The sequence below is a fragment of the Ursus arctos genome, unplaced genomic scaffold (assembly GCF_023065955.2).
Source record: "Ursus arctos isolate Adak ecotype North America unplaced genomic scaffold, UrsArc2.0 scaffold_37, whole genome shotgun sequence".
NCBI lineage: Eukaryota > Metazoa > Chordata > Mammalia > Carnivora > Ursidae > Ursus > Ursus arctos.
The window spans coordinates 12,712,278-12,733,882 of NW_026623053.1; the positions used below are offsets into that span (position 1 = coordinate 12,712,278).

General features: G+C 39.6%; 2 protein-coding genes across 2 annotated transcripts in view; one reads left to right on the plus strand and one right to left on the minus strand.

The window, feature by feature from the left end:
- Positions 1 to 1,061: 1,061 nt before the first annotated feature.
- Positions 1,062 to 11,217, minus strand: DTD2 (D-aminoacyl-tRNA deacylase 2). Its single transcript, XM_026513565.4, has 3 exons — positions 11,107 to 11,217; positions 7,316 to 7,385; positions 1,062 to 3,284 (listed from the first exon to the last, which is right to left on the minus strand). Exons 1-3 carry the CDS (start codon positions 11,215 to 11,217, stop codon positions 2,959 to 2,961), a joined length of 507 nt encoding a protein of 168 aa, XP_026369350.1. The 3' UTR covers positions 1,062 to 2,958.
- Positions 11,218 to 11,315: 98 nt separating this feature from the next.
- The window catches only part of NUBPL (NUBP iron-sulfur cluster assembly factor, mitochondrial), a 357,232-nt gene continuing 346,942 nt past the window's right edge, over positions 11,316 to 21,605 (plus strand). The window contains exon 1 of the mRNA XM_057306471.1: positions 11,316 to 11,404. The gene's annotated coding sequence lies outside the window, so the exon portion shown is untranslated. The remainder of the gene's footprint in view (positions 11,405 to 21,605) is intronic.

Genomic DNA, 21,605 nt, shown 5'->3' on the forward strand with positions numbered 1-21,605 from the left:
TGAACCCAGAGCCACCCAGGTGCCCTAAATACATTTAAGTATAGCAAGTCATGCCCTCTGCAGTATTAACCATGGATAGTAAAAATAGGACATGTCACTGTCTTAAGACACCAATGTGAATTTTTATTCTCCAAGACAAGTGGCATAGGACTCCACAGTATTTGCTCTTTATATTTGATAAGTTGAGTTCTTTCATTATGGAGTCAATAAATCATCATTAATACAGATATGGTTCGTCAATGGTGGGGCTTTTTTTTACTTGAACTGATGAAGGAATGATAATTGTATTTGATCTTACTTTGTACGAGTATATTCAAGATATTAAAACCACATTCATTGCTAATTTGTGTCTTACATACACTATTTTCTATAATTGAGCCCATGTTGTTTCTAAATGGTCAGATAAAATAATACTTAGAAATGAAATTCTAATTGAGATACTCTGGAATCTTAGAAAAACAGAGGCAGAAGGCACATAAACTAGGTGCAACCATACTGCCACCTAATTCTGTAAGTAAACCAATTTATTGGTTCTTTCTCAAGTGATCCACACTGGGAGACGCTAAGCCTTTACCAAGATCAATTTCAGTTTTAATAATTCTCATTAGAGAAAAAGTAGAAAGATGGACATCATTCCTCCCTATCGTGTGATCTTGGGGAAATTACTTAAGCACTATCTTACTTTCCACAGCATTATCCTCGTTATATACTGGGAAGATAAAAGGATCTATTAAAGATTCTTTGAGCACCTTGGGCCAGAAGAGCTACAGAAAGCCAAGGTGTCATTATTTTCATATCCACTATCTCTCCTGTCTTAACTCTCTTGTCCTAGCCTCCTTGGAAATGAAAGTTGGCCATCACTTTCTGCTTAATAACTCTTCGCGGAGTTGAAATTGCTATTCTCCTCAAGCAAATTTGTAAAAAATTGCCTGAACTATAAAACAGCAATCTAGGGCTATGAGTCAGCATTTCACCTACACACAAATTCAAAATGATTTAAAATAGGTAACACATAATCTTTTCGAAAGACAGATACACCTCAGAGAAGCTTTGAGAAAATTGGAGTTTGAAAGTTTATGAATAGTTTATTACGTTTCAATAAGTGTATCATGAATCAATAAAGCAAAAGTTAAGGACAATGAGCTCATTACCAAGCCAGTTATTGATTCTCAGGTTCCAAAATAGAATAGTACAGGAAGGATATAGAGTAATAGGATTTTTGTGATAACAAAAATTTTAAGCATCTTAGGACAGACCTAAAGAAATTATGACACAAAGGAATTTTTAGCAGCTACTTAAGATGTTTATTCAAGTTAATTTCTTCATCTTTTGGTAATTAGAAATATTATTTGGTGTTTACTCTTCAAACTAACTTTTCAAATAAAGTCAGAAGAGTTTGCAAGAACTGAATATTATCTTTTGATTCATTTATTCTTTCAGTTTCTCATGTATCTTCCTCTCTTGACTGTGAAAAATCTACCTCATTAGCTATCTTGTATCACTATCTTCATCAGCTCAGGTTGGCCTAACAAAATAACTATACACTGAGTGGCCTGAACAACAGAAATTTATTTTCTCACAGTCTAGAGGCTGCAAGTTCAAGATCAAGGTGTCAACATGGTCAGTTTCTGATAAGGGTTCTCTTCCTAGCTTGTAGATAGCCCCCTTCTCATTGCATTCTCACATGGTGGGAGCAGAGAGCAAGCAAGTTCTCTGGTAACTCTTCTTATGAAGATTCTAATTCCATCATGAGGGACCCACTCTTATGATTTCATTAACCCTAATTACCTCCTAAAGCCCAATCTCCAAATACCATCAATTTGGGGGACTTCAACATACGTATGGGGGTGCGGCACAAATATTCACTAACAGAAAAAACACTGGCTCGAAATTGTTATCTAAATAATATGGAAAAGAACAAGTCAGCTTGTTTCCAAAAATTGCAGCAGAAAGCTTCCCTTTTTCTTTTTCCTATTATGGCAATCTAAGCAAGAAGGGACTTCCTAAAAAACTTATGAGCATTAATTTCACAAAATAGTAACTTTGAAAAACCAAAGACAGAAAATGAGACACACATTATTTTGGTAAAAAACTGAGAAACAGAAATATTAATTAACCAATTGGTATATTAAATAAAAATAATTTTTAATCTTTGTATCTTGTTCTTGTATCAACTAAAGATTTTTTAAAGATTTTATCTATTTGCTTGAGAGTGAGAGAGAACGAGAGAGCACAGAGGCAGAGGGAGACACACACACCCCGCTGAGCAGAAAGCCTGATGCAGGGCTCAATCCCAGGACTCTGAGATCATAACTTGAGCTGAAGGCAGATGCTTAACCGACTGAACCACCCAGGCCTCCCTCAACTAAAGATTTTCAAAATTATTTAAAGTAGTTGGATGTCCTTGGAAAGTAATATAATGCACAATAACATTTCTAGATTACATTTTCACAGGTATTATTAAAAGGAATAGTAAATAGCATATTGTTTTTGCTCAGAATATGGAAAACTAAAATAGTAAAAAAAAAACTGACAAAACTGTAATCGGTTTGTGTGGGATTGTACCTAATTTTAATACAAAGTTATTTTTATTACATACTTCATACATTTGAGGGTATAAGACATATTTTTCTTGATTGCACAAAATTCTTCATGCACAATACTTAAATACAGCTAAGAACATTTCCACAATGACTATAAAGTGAATAGAAAGCATTTTTCAAGTTTTCAAATGGAAGTGTAGGGGAAAGCAGGACAAAAGGTGACTGAGATCTAGCGTTTGGTGACTTGGCAAGGCCAGGCCATCTAATTAACAGGTTGCAGAGGTATGGATGGGACCCAGGATTTTCTTTCCTAAAAATGCCACAGATTAGTGTATTCAAGAAGAGGAAGAAAATCTAATTATAGTTGAGATCATTTTATACCAGAAAACAACTGTAGAAGCTAACTTTTAATTTTTCAAAACTCAATTAGGTGTGTGTATGGTCCGTTGGTATCCAGCTGCAACACCTGCCTGTTCCCGTAAGTACCATGTTCCACCACAACCCCAGCTTCGGCACACTTGCTGTTGGCAGCCAGTTCTTTTTCACATAGAGTCACAAATTGGGAATAAAGTTCTAAGCCTTCTTCTTTTCCAGAGTTAGAGTGATACTGCATGTTTCTTCCTTTTACTCTCCCCCCAAGGGTGGCTTGAGGGATGATTAGAACATTGCCAGGTAGATCCAATACAGACACATGCTTGCCATTTTCTGTTTCACTTAACTTCACATTTAACAGTGTATTAACTGGGTGGGGAAGAAAGGGAAAACGTCTTGAAATGAGAAACAAACATGAAGAAAAGCAGTAATCATCCAGTCAGCAAATCTCATGTTTAAAATCTAGTTTGTTGGCTCATGCTTTTTACCCAAAATCTCTATTCAGATTTAAAGAACTGCCTCACTAAGGTAAGTGATCTAAGCATGAAAAATGAGGCAAATTTCATGCAAAAAATGTCATGATGTTTTAAATCCAACTGCGCAGTCAAGATTTCCTAACAATAAATTCATGCAGTAAGGACTAAAAATTAACTGTATACTGAAACCTCAAAATATTGTTGCCCCAGGGGGATACATGAGAAGGTTTTGCCTTTTTGTTCCTTTTTATATTCCATAAGCAAATCTCATTGGAAAAAGGCCATGATGAATCCTCCTCACACCAAATTCTGCTTTACAACAAAGAATATTAAATAGAAATCTTAGAGTAACTTAATTGCCTAGAGTTCTAAGCTGAGACAAAGGTTCCAGGTTTACTCTGATTATAAACCAGATAATGTGGGGCGCCTGGGTGGCTCAGTCTTTAAGCGTCTGCCTTCGGCTCAGGTCATGTTCCCAGGGTCCTGGGATTGAGCCCCGCATCGGGCTTCCTGCTCAGCGGGAAGCCTGCTTCTCCCTCTCCCACTCCCCCTGCTTGTGTTCCCTCTCTCGCTGTGTCTCTCTCTGTCAAATAAATTAAAAAAAAAACTTTAAAAATAAAAAAATAAAAAGAAAACCAGATAATTTTGTGGTTTCATAATTTCAAAGGCACTATTTAACATGGTCCAATCATATGACAAATGTAACCCATGGGAGAGGAGTAAAGGTCAAAGCAAGCATCATCAGAAATTCACTGTCACAACCAAAAAAGTAAATTAACATGTATATTGGCATTATGTTCATATACACAGAAGAAAACATGGTGTTATTATTTTTATGGCATTTATGAAACTATATTCTTATAGCTAATAAGAACTGTCAAAAAAGCCATAAATATCTATGTGTAGCTAAAAATCTAAACTTAGAAAACCTTTACATCTCAACATTAGCTATTTTCAAAACAATAAACTAAAGAAACACCTAATATGAATAGCCTTAGGGCTTCTTGACTCTATCAAGGGTATAAATAACTTCTGCTTATAAAGAATATTCCTCAAGGGCTCCTCGGTAGCTTGTCGGGTAAGTATCTAACTCTTGATTTCGGCTTAGGTCATGATCTCAGGGCGGTGAGATCAAGCCACCCATTGGGCTCCATGCTCAGCATGGAGTCTGCTTGAGATTCTCTCCTCTTCCTCTGCCCCTCCCCATGCTTGCGCACACGCGCACACACACACACAGACACACACACACACATACTCTCTCTCTAATAAATAAATAAAATCTTAAAAAAAAAAAAAGGAATATTCCTCAGAGGACAAATGGTAAAAGAAACTACAAAGATCTCACACTCCTACCCAATAATTAGGTTTGAAAAGATATGCTTTCTAGTAGGGTTGTCAATGGTTTCAAGTATGGGAGGGTTTGTAGTAAATATTAGTAAGCACTCAGTATGTTTGCCCCACTCTACAAACCAGGGAATTAACCTGGTAGAAACCTGCCAAGATGAACACCCAAATGCATTCCTAAAGTATGCATTAAGCATTTTCAATTTTCAACAAATATCTATTTTAAAATACCTCTAATTTTCTCTATTATGAATAGGACTTTGCTACACAGCCAGCAGTTGTTATGGATTACTTCTAAGGAAGCTGTAACTCTCCAGAGCACTTCGTTCCAAGGGAAATCTCTATCCAGCTATCCAGGCATCAGGGTAGTGACAGACTAAGTAGATAATTTTGGAATTACAGGCAAGGGAGGTAGGTACAATTTATTATACTTCCACACACCTCCCTCTACTGGCTATAACTGAGAATTCATTAATGTTTTGGTATACAAATATCAGTATGTAGAAATAAATATAATAAATATACAAATGTAAGTAAAATTAAAATGAGACAATGAATTAATGGCATGTTGGAAGCTCAAAGATCTTAAGACAGGTTATCAATCAAGTATCTCTAATGATGTATATGGGAAGTTAAGCTTTGACAGGTCCCTGGATCTCAGTTCAATTATATCGAAGATGAATTGAGAAAGATTCTGCACATCTCTATGTTAGCCACGTAACTTTATGGATATAACTGGTTATGTTCCCAAGGGGTACATGATTTGATTAGGAAGATCAGAATCCATGTATTAAGTATGAAGTGGGGTTTTAAGAGAATCCCATCACACTGGCTTACTTTGCCTCCTGGAATAGAGGGAAGTACAAGCTAATGCTATCAATAATAGATGGACTGTTTTTGTTTATAACTCATGCCAGCAGAATGGGACAGAATCACAGTTCTTTACTGAGAATAGTGATCTATACAGTTTTGTTTTAGACTGTCCACTAAAAGAGTTAAGGTGGACCTCCTAATTCAGCACAATCTTAACGTTTTCAAAGTGAACCCAGACATAGATGGAAGTGTGCAGGATTTATTTACTCTAACACAAAATATAGCTTGGATTTGGTTGGTTCATTTCATTTTATTATGCTTAAGAGTCACTTAAGAAAGTATGAAACAACATTAGGAGTCAATCTTGAGTCACAATGACAAAAATTCTCTTCCTGTTTTTGTAGATTTCTACTATGGTCAATAAAGATTTAATTCAAGGCAAAATATAATTTAGGAAAATGGACAGAATGTCCGATACCCAAGCAATAGGTCTTGGCAAATCATCCTCTGTAATAGGAGCCCTCATTTCATTTGCTCTCTCTCTCTCTCTCTTTTTTAAAGTAATCTCTATATCCAACATGGGGCTCGAACTCATGATACTGAGATCAAGAGCTGCATGCTCCACTGACTGAGCCTGCCAGGTGCCCCCTCATTTTCTCTTTAAACCCTATAAAGTTCCCTATTATCCTCTAGAATCAAATTTCAAACCATCAGTTATTGGCTTTCTACCCTCACCTATCGTAGTCCTTTAAGTCTAGTTTTCATCCCCTGACAAAGTGGACATGTTTGATGTCTTGGTATAAAATCACCTCTTGGAGTTTTTAGACTTTTGCCCCAGACGTTCCTCATTGGGCTATTGACCCTGGAGTTCCACTACTTGAGCTCTTCTAGATTAACTTCTGCATGTTGCAACTACCCATTTGTATAATTTATATTTCTTATTAATCCAACTAATGGGTCTGTCCTCTACCAATAAGAGAATATAACCTGTCCACAACCTTAGGGATAGCTTCACTAATTCAGGTTTTTTTGTACATAATTATTTTATCAAATACTATCTAGTACTTGATGTGGTGTATCTGAAACTACGTAATTATCACAAGGAATGTGCAGTGCTATGGACTATTAAGAACAGTGGCGAACTGCAGGCAGGTAAATTAGTGTTCAGAGATAACACTGACCCTGCTTTTCTGTCCCTGGAGGAGGTGTGGTTGTGATGACACTGGGCTTTGTTCAAGATCAGGAGAACCTTATGTTTATATACACTTCTTATTAAAAAAAGGTGAATAGTTAATTTAAAATTTTCCATAATAATGATGTAAGACTTAGCTGTCCAGATTTGATGGGACCCACATCTTGCACATACCATGTCACCTACATGCCCCTGTCAGGGACTGTGGGAGATAAGGAAGCTATATTAAGAAATGAAGCATCTGCTTCTCCCTATGTGGCCACCCTGCTTCTAACACGTTTCTGATAGAAACGAGGCTAAATCTTAAGTGTGTTGTCTGTGTGTGCGTGTGTGTGCGTACACTCTTCTAAACCAATCTATAAGCCATCTGAGATGGTGCAGATGTTTTGAAAGAATTCCACCACACTTGCCTACTTTAAACTTCGCAAAAGGCAAACATAGCTAAAGCCAACAACTGTAGAGGTAACTCATTTAAAATTTACCAGTACAACTTAAGACTGTCGTTTTTACCCCTTCTGGTTCATCTATCTGTTACTATTCATTTTTACTTTTAAAAACAAACATCAAATACGTACCCATTTTGGGAAGAAGTTCTTTATTAGCTCCCTTGAAAAAACACACGTAGATTACTAATCCTCTCTGAACCTATGAGAGATCACCAGAGAAAATTGAGATTAGAAAAAAACTAGAGATAGAGAGGTAAATGAATAAAATTTCAGAACTGTTAAATGGAAATTAAACCCAAAGGAAGATAAATAGATTTTTATAAACAGATTTGATTTCTTAACTATGGGAGAAAATAAAACCTTTTCCAATATTTAATCACCTCAATTATCATTTCTTACAAAAATTAAGGTTAAGATATGACCAAGAGCAGTGAAGACCACAAGCTGTACCCTCAAACATTTACTTCTAAACAAAGTCATGATGACTATGATGAACTAGCCTCCTCTCCCTTAAGTAAGGCTGACACTTAGAAGTGTTTAGTTTGCAGAGCCCCATTTAGTCAACACCAAATGAATTCACATTATATATGGCTGATGTATAAGCAACAGCGTGACTGATGTCTTTTGACATCATTACTGTTTATTTCTCCAAATCCGTTTACTTGCAGGTAATAAAACTAAGGGTCTGACTCTACTTCAATAAATTCCAAGAAACTGTCCAGTTATTTTTTGTTATTGTTAATGCTTTAAATCAACATGATTATGTCTTGATACTGCATTTATGATACTAAGTTCTACATCATGAGGTAGTCTGTTATCAGGAATGTAAGTTGTTTTTGTTTTTTAAGAGAGAGAGAGTGCGTGAAGAGGAGAGGGGGAGAGGGAGAGAGAGAGAGAATCCCAGGCAGGTTCCACCCCCAGCGCAGAGCCCACCTAAGCAGGACTTGATCCCATCACCCTCAGATCATGACCTGAGCTGAAATCGAATTGGATGCCCAACCGGCTGAGCCACCCAGGTGCCTGAGGAATGTAATCTTTTAAATATAATGACTTGGGTATTTTTTTATTAGCTCTTGTTGGATATATATGGAAAAGAGAGAAATGAGAAATGACTCTGATTTTGCTGAGTGAATCATTAAATTTCTTATTTTGTAGATTGAGTCCAAGAGCTATTATAAAGATTAAATGAATTAATATTTGTAAAGTGCTTAAAACAGTGCCTAGTTCATAATAAGAGCTATATATGTGTTTATTAAATTAGTATGTAAAAATAAATTTAAGGGCTGAAGCACAATTTATTTTACATTTTTATTCCCAAAACACTTTACAGACATGATAGGGACTCAATTTTTCTGTTGTTTGTTTAAGTTCAACTGTATCTTACAGGCTGTATGTGTTATCTAAATAGTCTTCTACACAAACATAAATGCAGTTTTGCACTCACACTTGATTTACTGGAAAATAAGTAATTTTTAAGAACTGTAAATGTGCTTCTGGAACAAGCAAAGGTCTCCAAAGCACAACCATAGTAAGGAGCTGGCATGATGAATGATACAAATATTTGTACCATTGTCACAGGCCACTCCACTGGGATTGTTTTAGTATCAGCCCAAATCTCAAGTACAGTCAGTCAAAATCTCAGGCATATTTGTATTTGGACACTTGCAATGTCAGAATTAAGTATCTAATGATAAGGAGAAATAGACACCTGTTCTTTCCACCCACCACACTACCTCCTCATTAGGGTGTTTTAGTTTATTCCAATAATAGATCTTAAGTTGTGACCTGCAAGTTTCCCTCTTCAAGTCAGAACCACTTTTCTTACAGCTTCTTTTGGTAGAAAATAATTTAAATATATAGGAAATTACATATAATTCTCACCATAGTTATTTTTTTTTTAATTTTTAAGATTTATTTATTTTAGAGATCAGAGACAGCAAGCACATGCATGAGCAGGGGAAGGGGCAGAGGGAGACAATCTTCAAGCAGAATCCCTGCTAAGCTAGGAGCCCAGTGCAGGGCTGGATCCCACCACTCACGATATCGTGACCTGAGCTGAAACCAAGAGTCAGATGCTTAACCAACTGATCCACCCAGGCACCCCTCTCACCATAATTTTTTTTTTTTTTAAGATTTTATTTATTTATTTGACAGAGATAGAGACAGCCAGCGAGAGAGGGAACACAAGCAGGGGGAGTGGGAGAGGAAGCAGGCTCCTAGTGGAGGAGCCTGATGTGGGGCTCGATCCCATAACGCCGGGATCACGCCCTGAGCCGAAGGCAGACGCTTAACCGCTGTGCCACCCAGGCGCCCCACTCTCACCATAATTTTTTTAAAAGTTCACCTTTCAGGAATAAAAACATTAGCCTGTATCAGCAAAAGTCTAAATGAATAAAACTGAGAACACAAAGTAACCTTCAAATCTTTTGACAATTAAAACAATACTTTAAAAAAATTATAACTTTTAATAGAATAGGGAAGAGGATGTTTGAGAAAGAGGAAAAAATTTACTTTCTCACTACCTAATTACTTGTCAGCTCTTTATACTAACTTAGCTATGTGTGGGAGTGAAAGGGAAAGTTTTAGAATAGCTTTTAAAGTTTATCAACACAAACTGATAGTTTGGAAGGCTGCAATAAAATCTCTGATTTTGCATAAGGAGATGCAGCATGAAGAATATAAAAAGATTTTTAAAATGTTAAGAAATTTAAATGATTAATAGTTTGGAATTTATAGTCCCAAGAGTTAACTATAAAAATAGGCAATTCTTTGGATAGGATGACAAATATGAAAAGAACAAAATTCCACAAGACGGAAGAGAAATCAAGACCTCAAAAAAGGGCGGGGGCACAGCAAAAACAAGAAACATGAACTTTTGAGAAAGAAATGGGTAGGAGGAAATATAGGAATATTTACGTCTATAAATATTTCTAAATTAGCAGAGAGTAAGAGATTCTGATTTAAGAATAACCACCCACATATCATGATTTATGGATAATATTTAACATAATGACTAGGATTGTGTTAAGGAAGGCTAGATCTGGGAACGAATCCAGCAGATGAGTGAAAAAGATGCTCCTACATTAAGTTTTCGAGTATCTCCAAAAAGCCTTAATTATCAACTAATTTTTTCTTCATTTTAACTTACTCCAAAAATAGGCCAGGGGCATTAAAGAACTTTTTATTTGTTTTTGCATAGACTTGGGGCAGGCTGTCTTTAAAGGGCAAGTATTAAAGTAGAAGGAAATCCTATCGGTGCAAATTAAATTCTCCGGAGGAACTGTGTTTAACAACAACGCAACATTATAATAAAAGTAGTAGTCTTTGTTTCTAGTTGCAAATACGTAAATTTTTTAAGTTTCTTGAAAAAATAATTGTTTCAAGGTTAGTCTCATTTCTTTGCCTAGCTGCAGACTACGTAAGAGGGAATTCCACAGGACCTGGAGCACAAGTCACAACAGGTCTTTAACATTTCAACTCATCTAACCTACAAGCTCGAACCAGACCAGCACTAGCCACCAGCAGCCCAAAGCAAAGGGCGTGGCAAGGCCCTCGCTCTTCTGAAGCAAGAGATCTGAGACAATTAGGCCTCAAGTCCACCGAGCTCAGGTGGGCAGAAGGTTAGACGAAGTTCAAATTCCCGCGGTCCTAAGTAGGGGACACGCTCTTCCGGAATAGGTCTGAAGGAGAAAGCGCCAGTGCCGTCAACGCAATAGCGGCCGGACAAGCCAACCCCGGCCTGTCTCTGCGGGAGGAGGTGGGCGGGCCGGGCGGAAGTCCGCACCGCCCACAGCACGTGCCGGCGCCACGCACCTCCAGAGGAGAGGGAGAGGCGGTGGGGGGGGCGGGAAGCACATCACCAAAAGAACGCGAGAAGGCCCGCCCCTGCACGCGGTACCGGAGTGGCGGGCTGACGTTACCTCCACCCACTGGCTCTCGGCGTCTCCCTCGGCTGGGCGTACTTGCAGCCTGGCGTGCAGGCACTGCTGCAGAAGCGCCCGGGCCTGAGGTATGCGGTCGCTCTCAGCCATGGTTCGAACCCGCGTGGCAATCGATACGTTCGAGGATCGCGCTGCGCAGGCTCCGCCTCCAGCGCGCTGGGAGGACGTGGCGGATCGTGGCGGCGGGACGTTCTAATGGGCCGTGGCGCCACCCCTAGAAGGGCGGGGCCTCTGCCTGCCTCCAGGGTGACCCGGATGTGCCGTCTTCAAAGACAAGGTACTAACTCCTACAGTGAACCTGTCCAACTTTATAGAAAGTGCTTAGCGTGTGCTTTAAACGAGTGGGAAGACTCGTAGGATCTCTTCCCTACACATTATTTAAAGAAACAATTCAGCTCAGAAAGCTTAAGTTTCCAGAAGTTGAGAAATTTTAAATCTGCTTAAGTCCTTATTATGCCCTTAATGAAGGTAGGTAAATTAAATGAACCAGTTGAATCACAAAGCAAGCAGAAATGGAACTAAAAGCTATAAAGCTTTCAAAATTTTCCTTACTCCAATCAATAAAACAACGATACCTCCTCTATCAGGGATGCTATAAATCATTCTGACGCTGCAGTTTCAAAAAGATGTTGGTTTGCTATATGGTGCACGTTTGGAGTTAAGTTCTTTAGAAAATATCCTCTCTAAAAATATTCAAGAAAGTTCGTATTTTAACCTGCTGCCAATCCGAAAATAAAACTACGTACTCTGATGCACATAATGATACTAAATTTTGTGGGGTTTCCTGTAAGTACATATTAGAATGTAAGTAAAATAGACAAAGGCTTGGTCTTCTTTCCCACACAACCTATTCCTTGAACATGCATCAGATTAGCATTATTTTTCTATGGGCTTGGAGGGTTTGGGTGAGGAATAATAGTGCTATCATGATTGCATTACTCAGGTCATTGATTTGGGCTCAGTTGGCACAATATGCCTATACATTCGAGTCTTGTTTTAGAAGATGACATCACTGACAGTGTTTCTATCCATATAAAGTAGTGTGGCTGAGGAAAATAATCCATGCATAATCAACGGTCCTTTCTACACAAAATTGAAGCTTCCTGTTTGCTGATTATCTTGCAAGCTGCCTTACACTTTTTGTAAAAATCAAAAGCAAAATCTCACATTATCTCTGACTGCTGCATTGCAGGGGTTCCTGCGTTTGTTGACATTTGTCTGCAAAGCAGAGACAAGTTGCATTGTTTGTGCCTTTATGTCATTATAACTATTGAATCTTTTTCACTCCCGGACTCAAGTTTTACAGGGCTATAAGGAACTTTGACATCAAGGCCTTCAGCCTTGACTCAGAGTAAGAGAGGATTCTGATGTCCATTTGTATATAAGCACAGGAGACAGCAAGTTCTCTTGAAAATAGGATATATGGTTCCCAGAGATCTTTCCACAATGAAGGGACTTTAGCAAATTGGGAAATCCTTCCTGTGAATAGGTGAAGTCTGGTTGGTAATATTAATCTCTCAAAAGTCACCAGTTGTTTTAAACCTTTGAGTGAGGTGAGAATCTCTTGGACACTGCTGCCGGTGGTAATAGGTTGGGACTCACTTATTTTTTCCTTCCACCTGCAGAGGGCAGGAGAAAGTAGGCACTAAAGTATTCCCTTCTGTATTTTATGTTTGACCTTCTAGGCTCCTTCCACAAAGAATTTAAGACATACATGCAATAAAATAGTAAAATGTGAATAAACATAAAGCACTAGGAGTGAAGAAAATAATAAAATTGTATCGGTAAGTCCCAGTGGGGGAAACTGAAAACAAATAGATAAACAATGGTTCTTGCCTGGAGTGCTGAGATGGTAGAGTATGCAGCAAAGTCTTCACAGATACATCACTTTTTGTTATAAAACAGTTATGCCCATTGTCAATCAAGAAGAAGAGACTGTAAAGCAGCCAGGAGCATTTATTTTGGGATCCTAGGGATTACAATCCTGGAGCCACAGAGTGGACTGAAATTGAAAGTGTGTTCAGAATTGTAAGCGGAAAGTGCAGGCATACAAAGGCAAGCCCGGGAGGTTATATGACTTTCTTTGGTTAAGTTGTGATTGGTGCTGACAGAGTTAAACTGTGTAATAAACAATGGGCTATTTAGCTGATAGAGGTTACGTTATCTCTATTTCAGTCCAAAGTAGAAGGATGTGTTCTGAAAGGTGGTGGAGGTGCAATTGACAACAGTCGAAAGTCCAGGGTGTTCCAAAAACTGAAACAGAGATCTGTATACCTTGCTTCCTCCATATTACCCTGACCCTATTTTTGAAGGACTCTCTTAGCAATGTTTACTTCACTTTGGAATTCTCTTTCATACCGTCATATGTAATGTTGCGGTGGCGCACGTTGTACAATTTCCTTCAAGTTAGAAGTGAAAGGTGAGGGGCGCCTGAGATGGCTCAGAAATCTTAAAAAAAAAAAAAAAAAGTAAAAGGTGAAGTGCAACATTAAGTTGGCTCTAGAGGAGGGTGGTGGTTGAACAGGAACATAAGAGTATGCAACAAATCACTGTCTGAGCAGGAATAGTTCTTAAACTGTTACAGTGCTAAAAGGAGACCCTCCCGTTAGTGGGTTATGTAGGAATGCATTCTAGGCCCTCTGAGATGGCACGATGGTTGATTTAAAGTTGGTTTGGTTTTTTTTTTTTTAAGATTTTATTTATTTATTCGACAGAGAGAGCACAAGGAGGGGGAGTGGCAGTCAGAGGGAGAGGGAGAAGCAGGTTCCCTGCTGAGCAGAGAGCCCCATGTGGGGCTTGATCCTAACCCTGGGATCATGACCTGACGGGAAGGCAGACACTTAACCAGCTGAGCCACCCAGGCAACCTGAGGTAGATGTTTTATTTTTATTTATTTTTATTTATTTTATTTTTTTTTAAAGATTTTATTTATTTATTTGAGAGAGAGAGACAGCGAGCGAGAGAGGGAACACAAGCAGGGGGAGTGGGAGAGAAAGAAGCAGGCTCATAGCTGAGGAGCCTGATGTGGGGCTCGAACCCAGAACGCCGGGATCACGCTCTGAGCCGAAGGCAGATGCTTAACCGCTGTGCCACCCAGGCGCCCCTGAGGTAGATGTTTTAATCTTACAGAGGCTGGAAGCAATCTAGCCCCTCACTTCAAAGCTCCGGGATTTATTTTTTTTCAGTGGTTAGTGAGGTGGTCAGGTTCTGAGAAATTAGTTCACACTAACTAAAATGCACAAGAATTGGCATAGAATCAGAATACTAATTTATTCATTTTTAATAAGAAATATTGCTGTGACACAGAGTGGAAATTCTCACATAGGACATGATCGACACCATTGCCCTTGAGTTCAAGCAGGTATACTAGGTCATATTCAAAAGTCTCTTAACTAATTGACCATGAGATGTAGTCACTCTTCTGCCAGCACACAGGAAACTGAGGTTGGAAAGACCCTTGTGGAGTCTGGCTTTAAGACGCTTGCCACATGCTTTAAAACTGCAAGGAAAGAGGAAACAAACATATTTAAATAAGAGCCTGAAACAAAAAGTCCAAAGGTAAATGCTCCAAACTGCGGGTATAGAATTTGTCATGGAGCCTCTTCTTACACAGGCAGAAACTGAGGCCAGAATGTTCATCCAGTTAAAGCCCCTCTGTATGGAAATATGAGGCCTGGGGAAATGACAGTTCCCCATCTAAGAGCTGAGTCTATCTCTAACATGAATAGTTTGTACAACCAGGTCGAGGATGGGATTCGGAACTTGATATTGATTGTTCTTTTGTTCAGTTTGCTTTTTAAAATTATTTTGTTACTGCACCATTTGCTGGTATGTTGCGTAGGTAACTTGATATTGCAAGTGTTTTTAACTCTTAGGCAATGATGGATATCTGGCAGTTTGTAGGGTTTCCCCTCGGTAGGCTGATAAATTATCTTAATTATCTTGATCTTTGGGTTATTTTTCAGTTCATAGTGTTGTGATAACTTAGCAAAGCTTTGCATAACCTTTTGAATATTTGTATACGTGTGTTAGCCATTTTGTCAAGTCAAGCCAGCTGTTGTAAGGGCTTTTTTTTGTTGTTAAGATTTATTCATTAATTTTAGAGAGAGGGAAGGGGCAGAGGGAGAGGCAGAGAGAAACTCAAGCAGACTCCACGCTGAGCGGGGAGCCTGATGCAGGACTCAGTCTCACGACCTTGAGATCACGACCTGAGCTGAAACCAAGAGTTGGATGCTTAATTGACTGTACCACCCAGGCGCCCCTGTAAGGGCTTTTTATAGTTTGGACACCTGCATCCTTTGTAGGAAAAAACTATGAAAGATTTTGAATGGGCAGAAGAGATTTCTAGATATTCTTTGAAGTGAATGCTGGAGTTTCTGGGGATTCCTTTGGTCCTATAGGGCTATATAGGATTTGTCTTTGACTAGGCTGTCTTACAACTCTTTAGAGATAGAAGTTAACTTGTTGAACACAAATCGTAAGCAAATCATTCCTGTCCATAAAAATGTAAAATTTGATTATTACTCTGTGGATGCTGACTCATTTTGCCCAATTTGCATCCCTCTGTAAATTCATTTCAGCATTCCTTTCCTGACCATACATGTATAGCACCTTGAGTTTTCTCTCTTTTGAAAATAAACTTCAAATTTCACAGGAGATTTAGATTTGTAGAAATGATCAAAAATAGTACATAGTTCTTATATACCCCTCACCCAATTCCCCCTTTTATTCTCATCTCAAATTACTATGGTATGTTTGTCACAACTAAGGAAACAACACTGGTATGTTAATTAAACTCCATCCTTTATTCAGATTTTCTTAGTTTTTCCACTAAATCCTTTTTCTGGATTCTATCCAGGATACCACATTACATTTAGTTTTCACGTTTCCTCAGGCTGTGGCTGTTTCTCAGATTTTTCTTGTTTTTGATGACCTTGGCAGTTTTGGGGAATACCGGTAAGCTACATTGTAAGGTGCCCTTCTATTGGAATTTGATGTTTTCTCATGAGTAGACCAAGGTTATGGGTTTTTGAAGGAGGATCACGGAGGTGAAGTGCCATTCTTATTACATCATATCAAGTGTACATGCTGACAACATATCTTTTTTGCTGATGATATTAACCTCGATCACCTGGCTAAGGTGGTGTTTGCCGGGGTTCTCCGGTATAAAGTTAAACCTTCCTTTCCCCTTCCACAATATACTCTTTGGAAGCAAATCCCTTAATACAGCCCATACTCAAGCGGTATTACTATTCACACTTTCGAGTGGGGGTTATCTGCATAAAGGGAGGGAGTCTGGAATTAAGAGGTAGAGGCTTACGTAGACCCTTAAGAGAAGGAGTTGACCTTCTGCCAAGAAGCTCAGCCAACTCCAGTTGACCCTTTAGGGAGGCATTTAGGGAAATAAATACCTGACCCCATGCTCCATCTTCCTTGCATTTCCTGCCAGAGCTCCCCATTGACAAACCTCTACCAGAAACCAGGAAGCAGGTCACCTGTTGCTGGCCCAGGCTCCAGGGTGGAGAATGCTTGAATGTGGATCTGGAAGGCAAGCAAAAGACACCAAGCTCACTGACTGAAGAGGTTTTAAAGGCCATAGTGTGGACTCTTTCATCATCTTTTCGTTGGAAGATGACAGCTGGGGAGACAGAGATAGTTGAGTTAACATTTCTTTTTTTTTTTTTTTAAGATTTTATTTATTTATTTGACAGAGATAGAGACAGCCAGAGAGAGAGGGAACACAAGCAGGGGGAGTGGGAGAAGAAGAAGCAGGCTCCCAGCAGAGGAGCCTGATGTGGGGCTCGATCCCAGAACGCCAGGATCACGCCCTGAGCTAAAGGCAGATGCTTAACGACTGAGCCACCCAGGCGCCCCTGAGTTAACATTTCTAATGGAACTCCTTAATTTCTCTAAGAGTTTAGAGAGGTGAAGTTAGACTTTGTGAGTTATCAGTGTAAGATGAGCCAAGGTCCTTGCATTACCCGGCCCCCCCTTTTTTCCAGTCGTTGGAGGTATGGCTAAGACATCAGGGAAGAAAGGTTGCTGGGATGCTTGCCTTGGTGAAAATGCCCTCTGCATAGCCCAGCTTGCATGGCAGGAAGACAGAGCTGCTGCTTCCAAGGGGTCCTACAGAATTGGATAAGAGGCATGTTACGGGGGACCATTAAAGACCTAAGTCCTTAGAGCTCTCATGGAATCCTCTGGACTGTGAGGAAAGGGACTTGGGATCAGATTTGATTTGCTACAGAAAAAAATAATGAACCATTTTTACTGTTTCTGAGTGTTGTAACTAAATAAGGTTCATATTGACTCCAGTAGGAAGTGAATAAATAATAGAGATTGCCATAACGAGTTTATATATACCTAAATCTTCAATTGCATTTGCTTGAGAAGGAAAAGGGAAAGCTAGTGTTCTCAGATGGCAGTTCCCTGGTTGTCTGTTCCTTTTGACAAGTGAAGTGAAAGAAATACTATAGATTCTTAGTTTGCTTAAGGAAGAACATTCTAAAAACCTCAAAAATAGAATTCCAACTCCAGAATTAATTTATAAGTGCATGCATGTATTTATCCAATTGTTTATAAATATTTATCTATCATATTAGATACCAGGTTAGATGTTGGAAATACATGAGGAATAAGATGCAGGTTTTACTCTCAGGGAACTCAATTTAGTGAAGAGACAAGGAAAACAAAGGGGGGGGGGCATTAGAAAACCTGTTTCTGTTTCCACCAGTGTGTTCTTTCCCTCCCAAAAGGAGAAGGACAGGACTTGGAAGGGAAATCACCTCCTGGAAGCCCCGAGTTACACTAAACTGGGGGTGACTGGCTTTAACGGGAGGGAAAATAAGGTCTTTGACCCAAACGATTTGGCATAAACTGGATTTTCTGGGCCATATCCCAACTAGGCAACTTTTTTCTTAGCCACCAACGGACTCTCTTTGGAAAACCTTTCCCTATACAGGAATTATGTGACCTTAAGTGTCTCCAAAATATGCTCCAGGCTTGACCTCCAACTCAAAAGGTTTCCTTCCTTTAGGCCACAATTCCAAGTCTAATTTCTTTTTCTTTCTTTCTTTCTCTCTTTCTCTCTCTCTCTTTTTTTTTTTTTAGATTTTATTTATTTATTTGAGAGAGATAGAAAGCGAGCACGTACAGGGAGGGGGAGGGAGACAGGGAGAGACAGGCTCCCTGCTGACCAGGGAGCCCGACTTGGGGCTCGATCCCAGGACCCTGGGATCATGACCTGAGCTGAAGGCAGATGCTTCACCTACTGAGCCACCCAGGCGCCCCCAAGTGTAATGTTCTAAGTACTCTGTTTAGATACACTCTGCTGGGTGTGAAGCTGATTAAAGTAATTCCCATTAACTTGTGAATGAAACGTTACCTTCTTAAAAGGTATATTTGCATTTTAATGGCAGTCCCTTAACACAAATTAATCTCTAATTAGTAGAATGTGTGAGAGTTACTTTTTGTGGGAAGAAGAAGGAGGTGGAATTACTCCTTAATTCTCCAAGTTTAAAAGAGCTGCTACTCCCAGAGCCTCTGGATTCTCACCTCCCAGACACTACTCAACATGATGCAATTTTGTTTCTCTTCTTGAAACTAATGATTTTGAAAAGCTTTTTAGGTTAAATTCAATGGACATCATCATCTTTTGAATAGCTTTTATATTGGGGGGAATTCCTACATTAGGAGCATCCTCTTCCCTCTCAGGTGGAAATCAGAACTCAGCTCCCAGCCTCCTTTGGAGCTAGGATGCAGGCATGCCAATTAGAAACCTTCATGCAAGAGTAAATTTGGAAGTGAGCAATGTGAATAAATAGGCCTGCATGGGGCTTCCATGTTCCTCATGGCGGTGTTGGCGGAGCTTTCCAGAACAGGACAGTTCAAGACTTGATGCAGAAGTGGCCTTGGTGTCAGCAACAGTTGCAGTAAAACCAAGTTGCTGGTGTTCGAGGCTCAGTGGGAGCAGTAGCAGAAGCTGGTGCTGTTTACAGAGTGACAGTTTCCTGATCTGGGCGGTTCTGGGCAAAGTTTTGGGCACTGTTCCAGGAAGCTTAGCCTTGAGTGTTTCTCCAGTCACCCCAATAATTCTGTGAGCTACTTAATATCCATTAATAAACCAGCTTTTGGTCAAACCACCGGAGTGAAATCCACTGTTTGCAAATAATTGATACAGGAGTCACCTTTAACTTTCCCCTCTCTTTTGACTTCTCAACCAACAGAATTTACAGGACAAGACTCTCTGTTTTTCTCCATCCCTGCTCCTACTGTCTTAGTTCAGGCCACATCACCTGTTACCTGGATAACTCCAACACTGTCCAGTTTGACCACTCACCTCCAGTTTTGACCTCTTCATCAGAGCAGCCAGAGTGATCTTCCTAAAATGAAAACTGAATTCTGTCACTCTTTGGCTGTAGATCCTGTTGTGGCTTCCTAATGCCCTCAGGATAAAGTCTAGGATCAAGTCCAAACTCTTTGTGGGCTTTCAGGATGGAGGTCTAGTTGACTTTTCCTGCTCATTTTGGCCATGCCTGCTTCTCACACCTATACTCCAGTCATACTCTTTTCTTGCTCAGAACCAGCAGTAAATGGACCCCCTGGGATCCTGTTACAAGTGCAGAATCTTGAGGCGCCTGGTGGCTCAGTTGGTTAAGCATCTGCCTTTGGCTCAGGTCATGATCCCGGGATCCTGGGATCGAGCCCCACATCGGGCTCCCTGCTCAGCGGGAGACTGCTTCTCCCCCTCTCTCTGACCTTCCCCCCTTCCTCCACTCTTGCTTTCTCTCTCTGTCTCTCTCTCTCACGCACGTTCTGTCTTTCAAATAAATAAAATCTTAAAAAAAAAAGAAAAGAAATACAGAATCTCAGCCCTACTCCATACTCGGTGAAGCAGAGTCAGCATTTTAACAGGATCGTTAGGTGATTTATATGCATATTTACGTTTGGAAAGTGCTGCTTTATGGCACCGTGCTCTCTTTCCCTCTGCGGCTTTGACACGTTCTGCTTCCTCTGTTGTACTACAGAGTGTGTTTATGTGTTTAACTCTGTTCTCCAAGATTCTTCTGGGAAAACTGGCGAAACCTGGGTTGGGGGCTTTAATTTGTTTCCCCAAACATGGCACTTACTCATTTGTACCATAATGACCTTTTAGATCCTTTTTATTTCCCGTGAAATGGGTTTTCTGTTCTGGATGTACTTTAGAGTCAGCCTAAGAACTTAAAAAAAGACAGATGCCTGGGTCCCACCACTAGAGATTTTGGTTTTAATTGATTTGAGTAAGGCCTAGATACTGGTGTTTTAAAAAAGTGTTCCAGATGATTATCATGTGGAGCCAAATTCAGAACCAGCACACAAGACTTTTAGCTCCTTGAAGACAGGGATTGTGTCTTTTCACTGTTGTATCCTCAGAGCTCAGAGTCTTATGGGACAGTTACATAAACTATACTAGTAAATAGCTGTTGCCCCTGATTTCAGGGCTATGGATTTGGCCTCTGTTGCACACACCATGCTACCTTACACCCCAGCCCCTCCTGTGTGTTAGCAGCTGGGCAGCCTATTCTTCTCATGAGAACAAGGAGCCATTTCTTGAGGAAAGAAGTCGAGCTGGCATTTGAAACATCTAGTCTCTAGTCATCTCTGTATTCTTTTCTTGAGCCAGTTTAATCCTGATATAATGAAGCAGGTTTATATAATTGGATGCTAATAGGCACGTTGTTTTTGAAAGACTGTCTCCAAATACGAGTTCCAAAAGCAAAGCCACTGATTCTTTGTTTATAAACATCTTGGGTCCTGAGAATTCGTAATAGTGAGGAGGTTGGTGAGATCAATACAACTATAACAGATAGGTTTTCTCAAAGTTAACTATAGTTTTATGGGAAGTTAAAAAAATACATTCTGGGAGATTTTCTTAAGTTTACATCCCATTTTCTTAAAATTTAAAGTGACAAGTTAAAAAAAACCCTCTTAATAATATATTGATATAGTGTTTTATGATTTAGAAGTAACTTCATAACCACAATCTCATTAAGAGATGTCCCCATATTATAGGTGAGGAAGCTAAGGCCCAGAAAATTTGGATAACCTGCCGCATATAGAACGTCAAGCTAGAGGCAAAGCCAAACCACCACCCAGATCTCCTGATTACAAGCTCAATGCTATTTTTTAAGTTTTACTTTTGTGTGTGGATCCTGACATTTTCTAGGCATTTACTTGATTTTTGCAGCCAAAAAGGTGACTTCTGTTGAAATAAACAGACTAGGTAGATCTGGGCTTAAAGCCCAGCCTCGCTGCCTCCTAGCAGTGACCTCAGGCCGTGGGTATAATAGTTAAGAGCATGGATTCTAACACCAGGCTGCCAGGGCTTATAAAACTGGCTCTTCCAATTATTTATTCTGTGGCCTTGGGCAAGTACATTACTTTCATCGTCTGTAAAATAGGGATAATAATGTGACCTAATTCATAGAATTGTGAGTTAC

Coding starts and splice junctions, on each gene's coding strand:
- DTD2 (XM_026513565.4), bottom strand. CDS start 11,217: ATGGCTGAGAGCGACCGCATACCTCAGGCCCGGGCGCTTCTGCAGCAG. Junction 7,386..11,106: donor CCGAGAGCCAGTGGGTGGAG/GTAACGTCAGCC, acceptor GATCTCTCATAG/GTTCAGAGAGGATTAGTAAT. Junction 3,285..7,315: donor AGAACTTCTTCCCAAAATGG/GTACGTATTTGA, acceptor TTCCCCACCCAG/TTAATACACTGTTAAATGTG.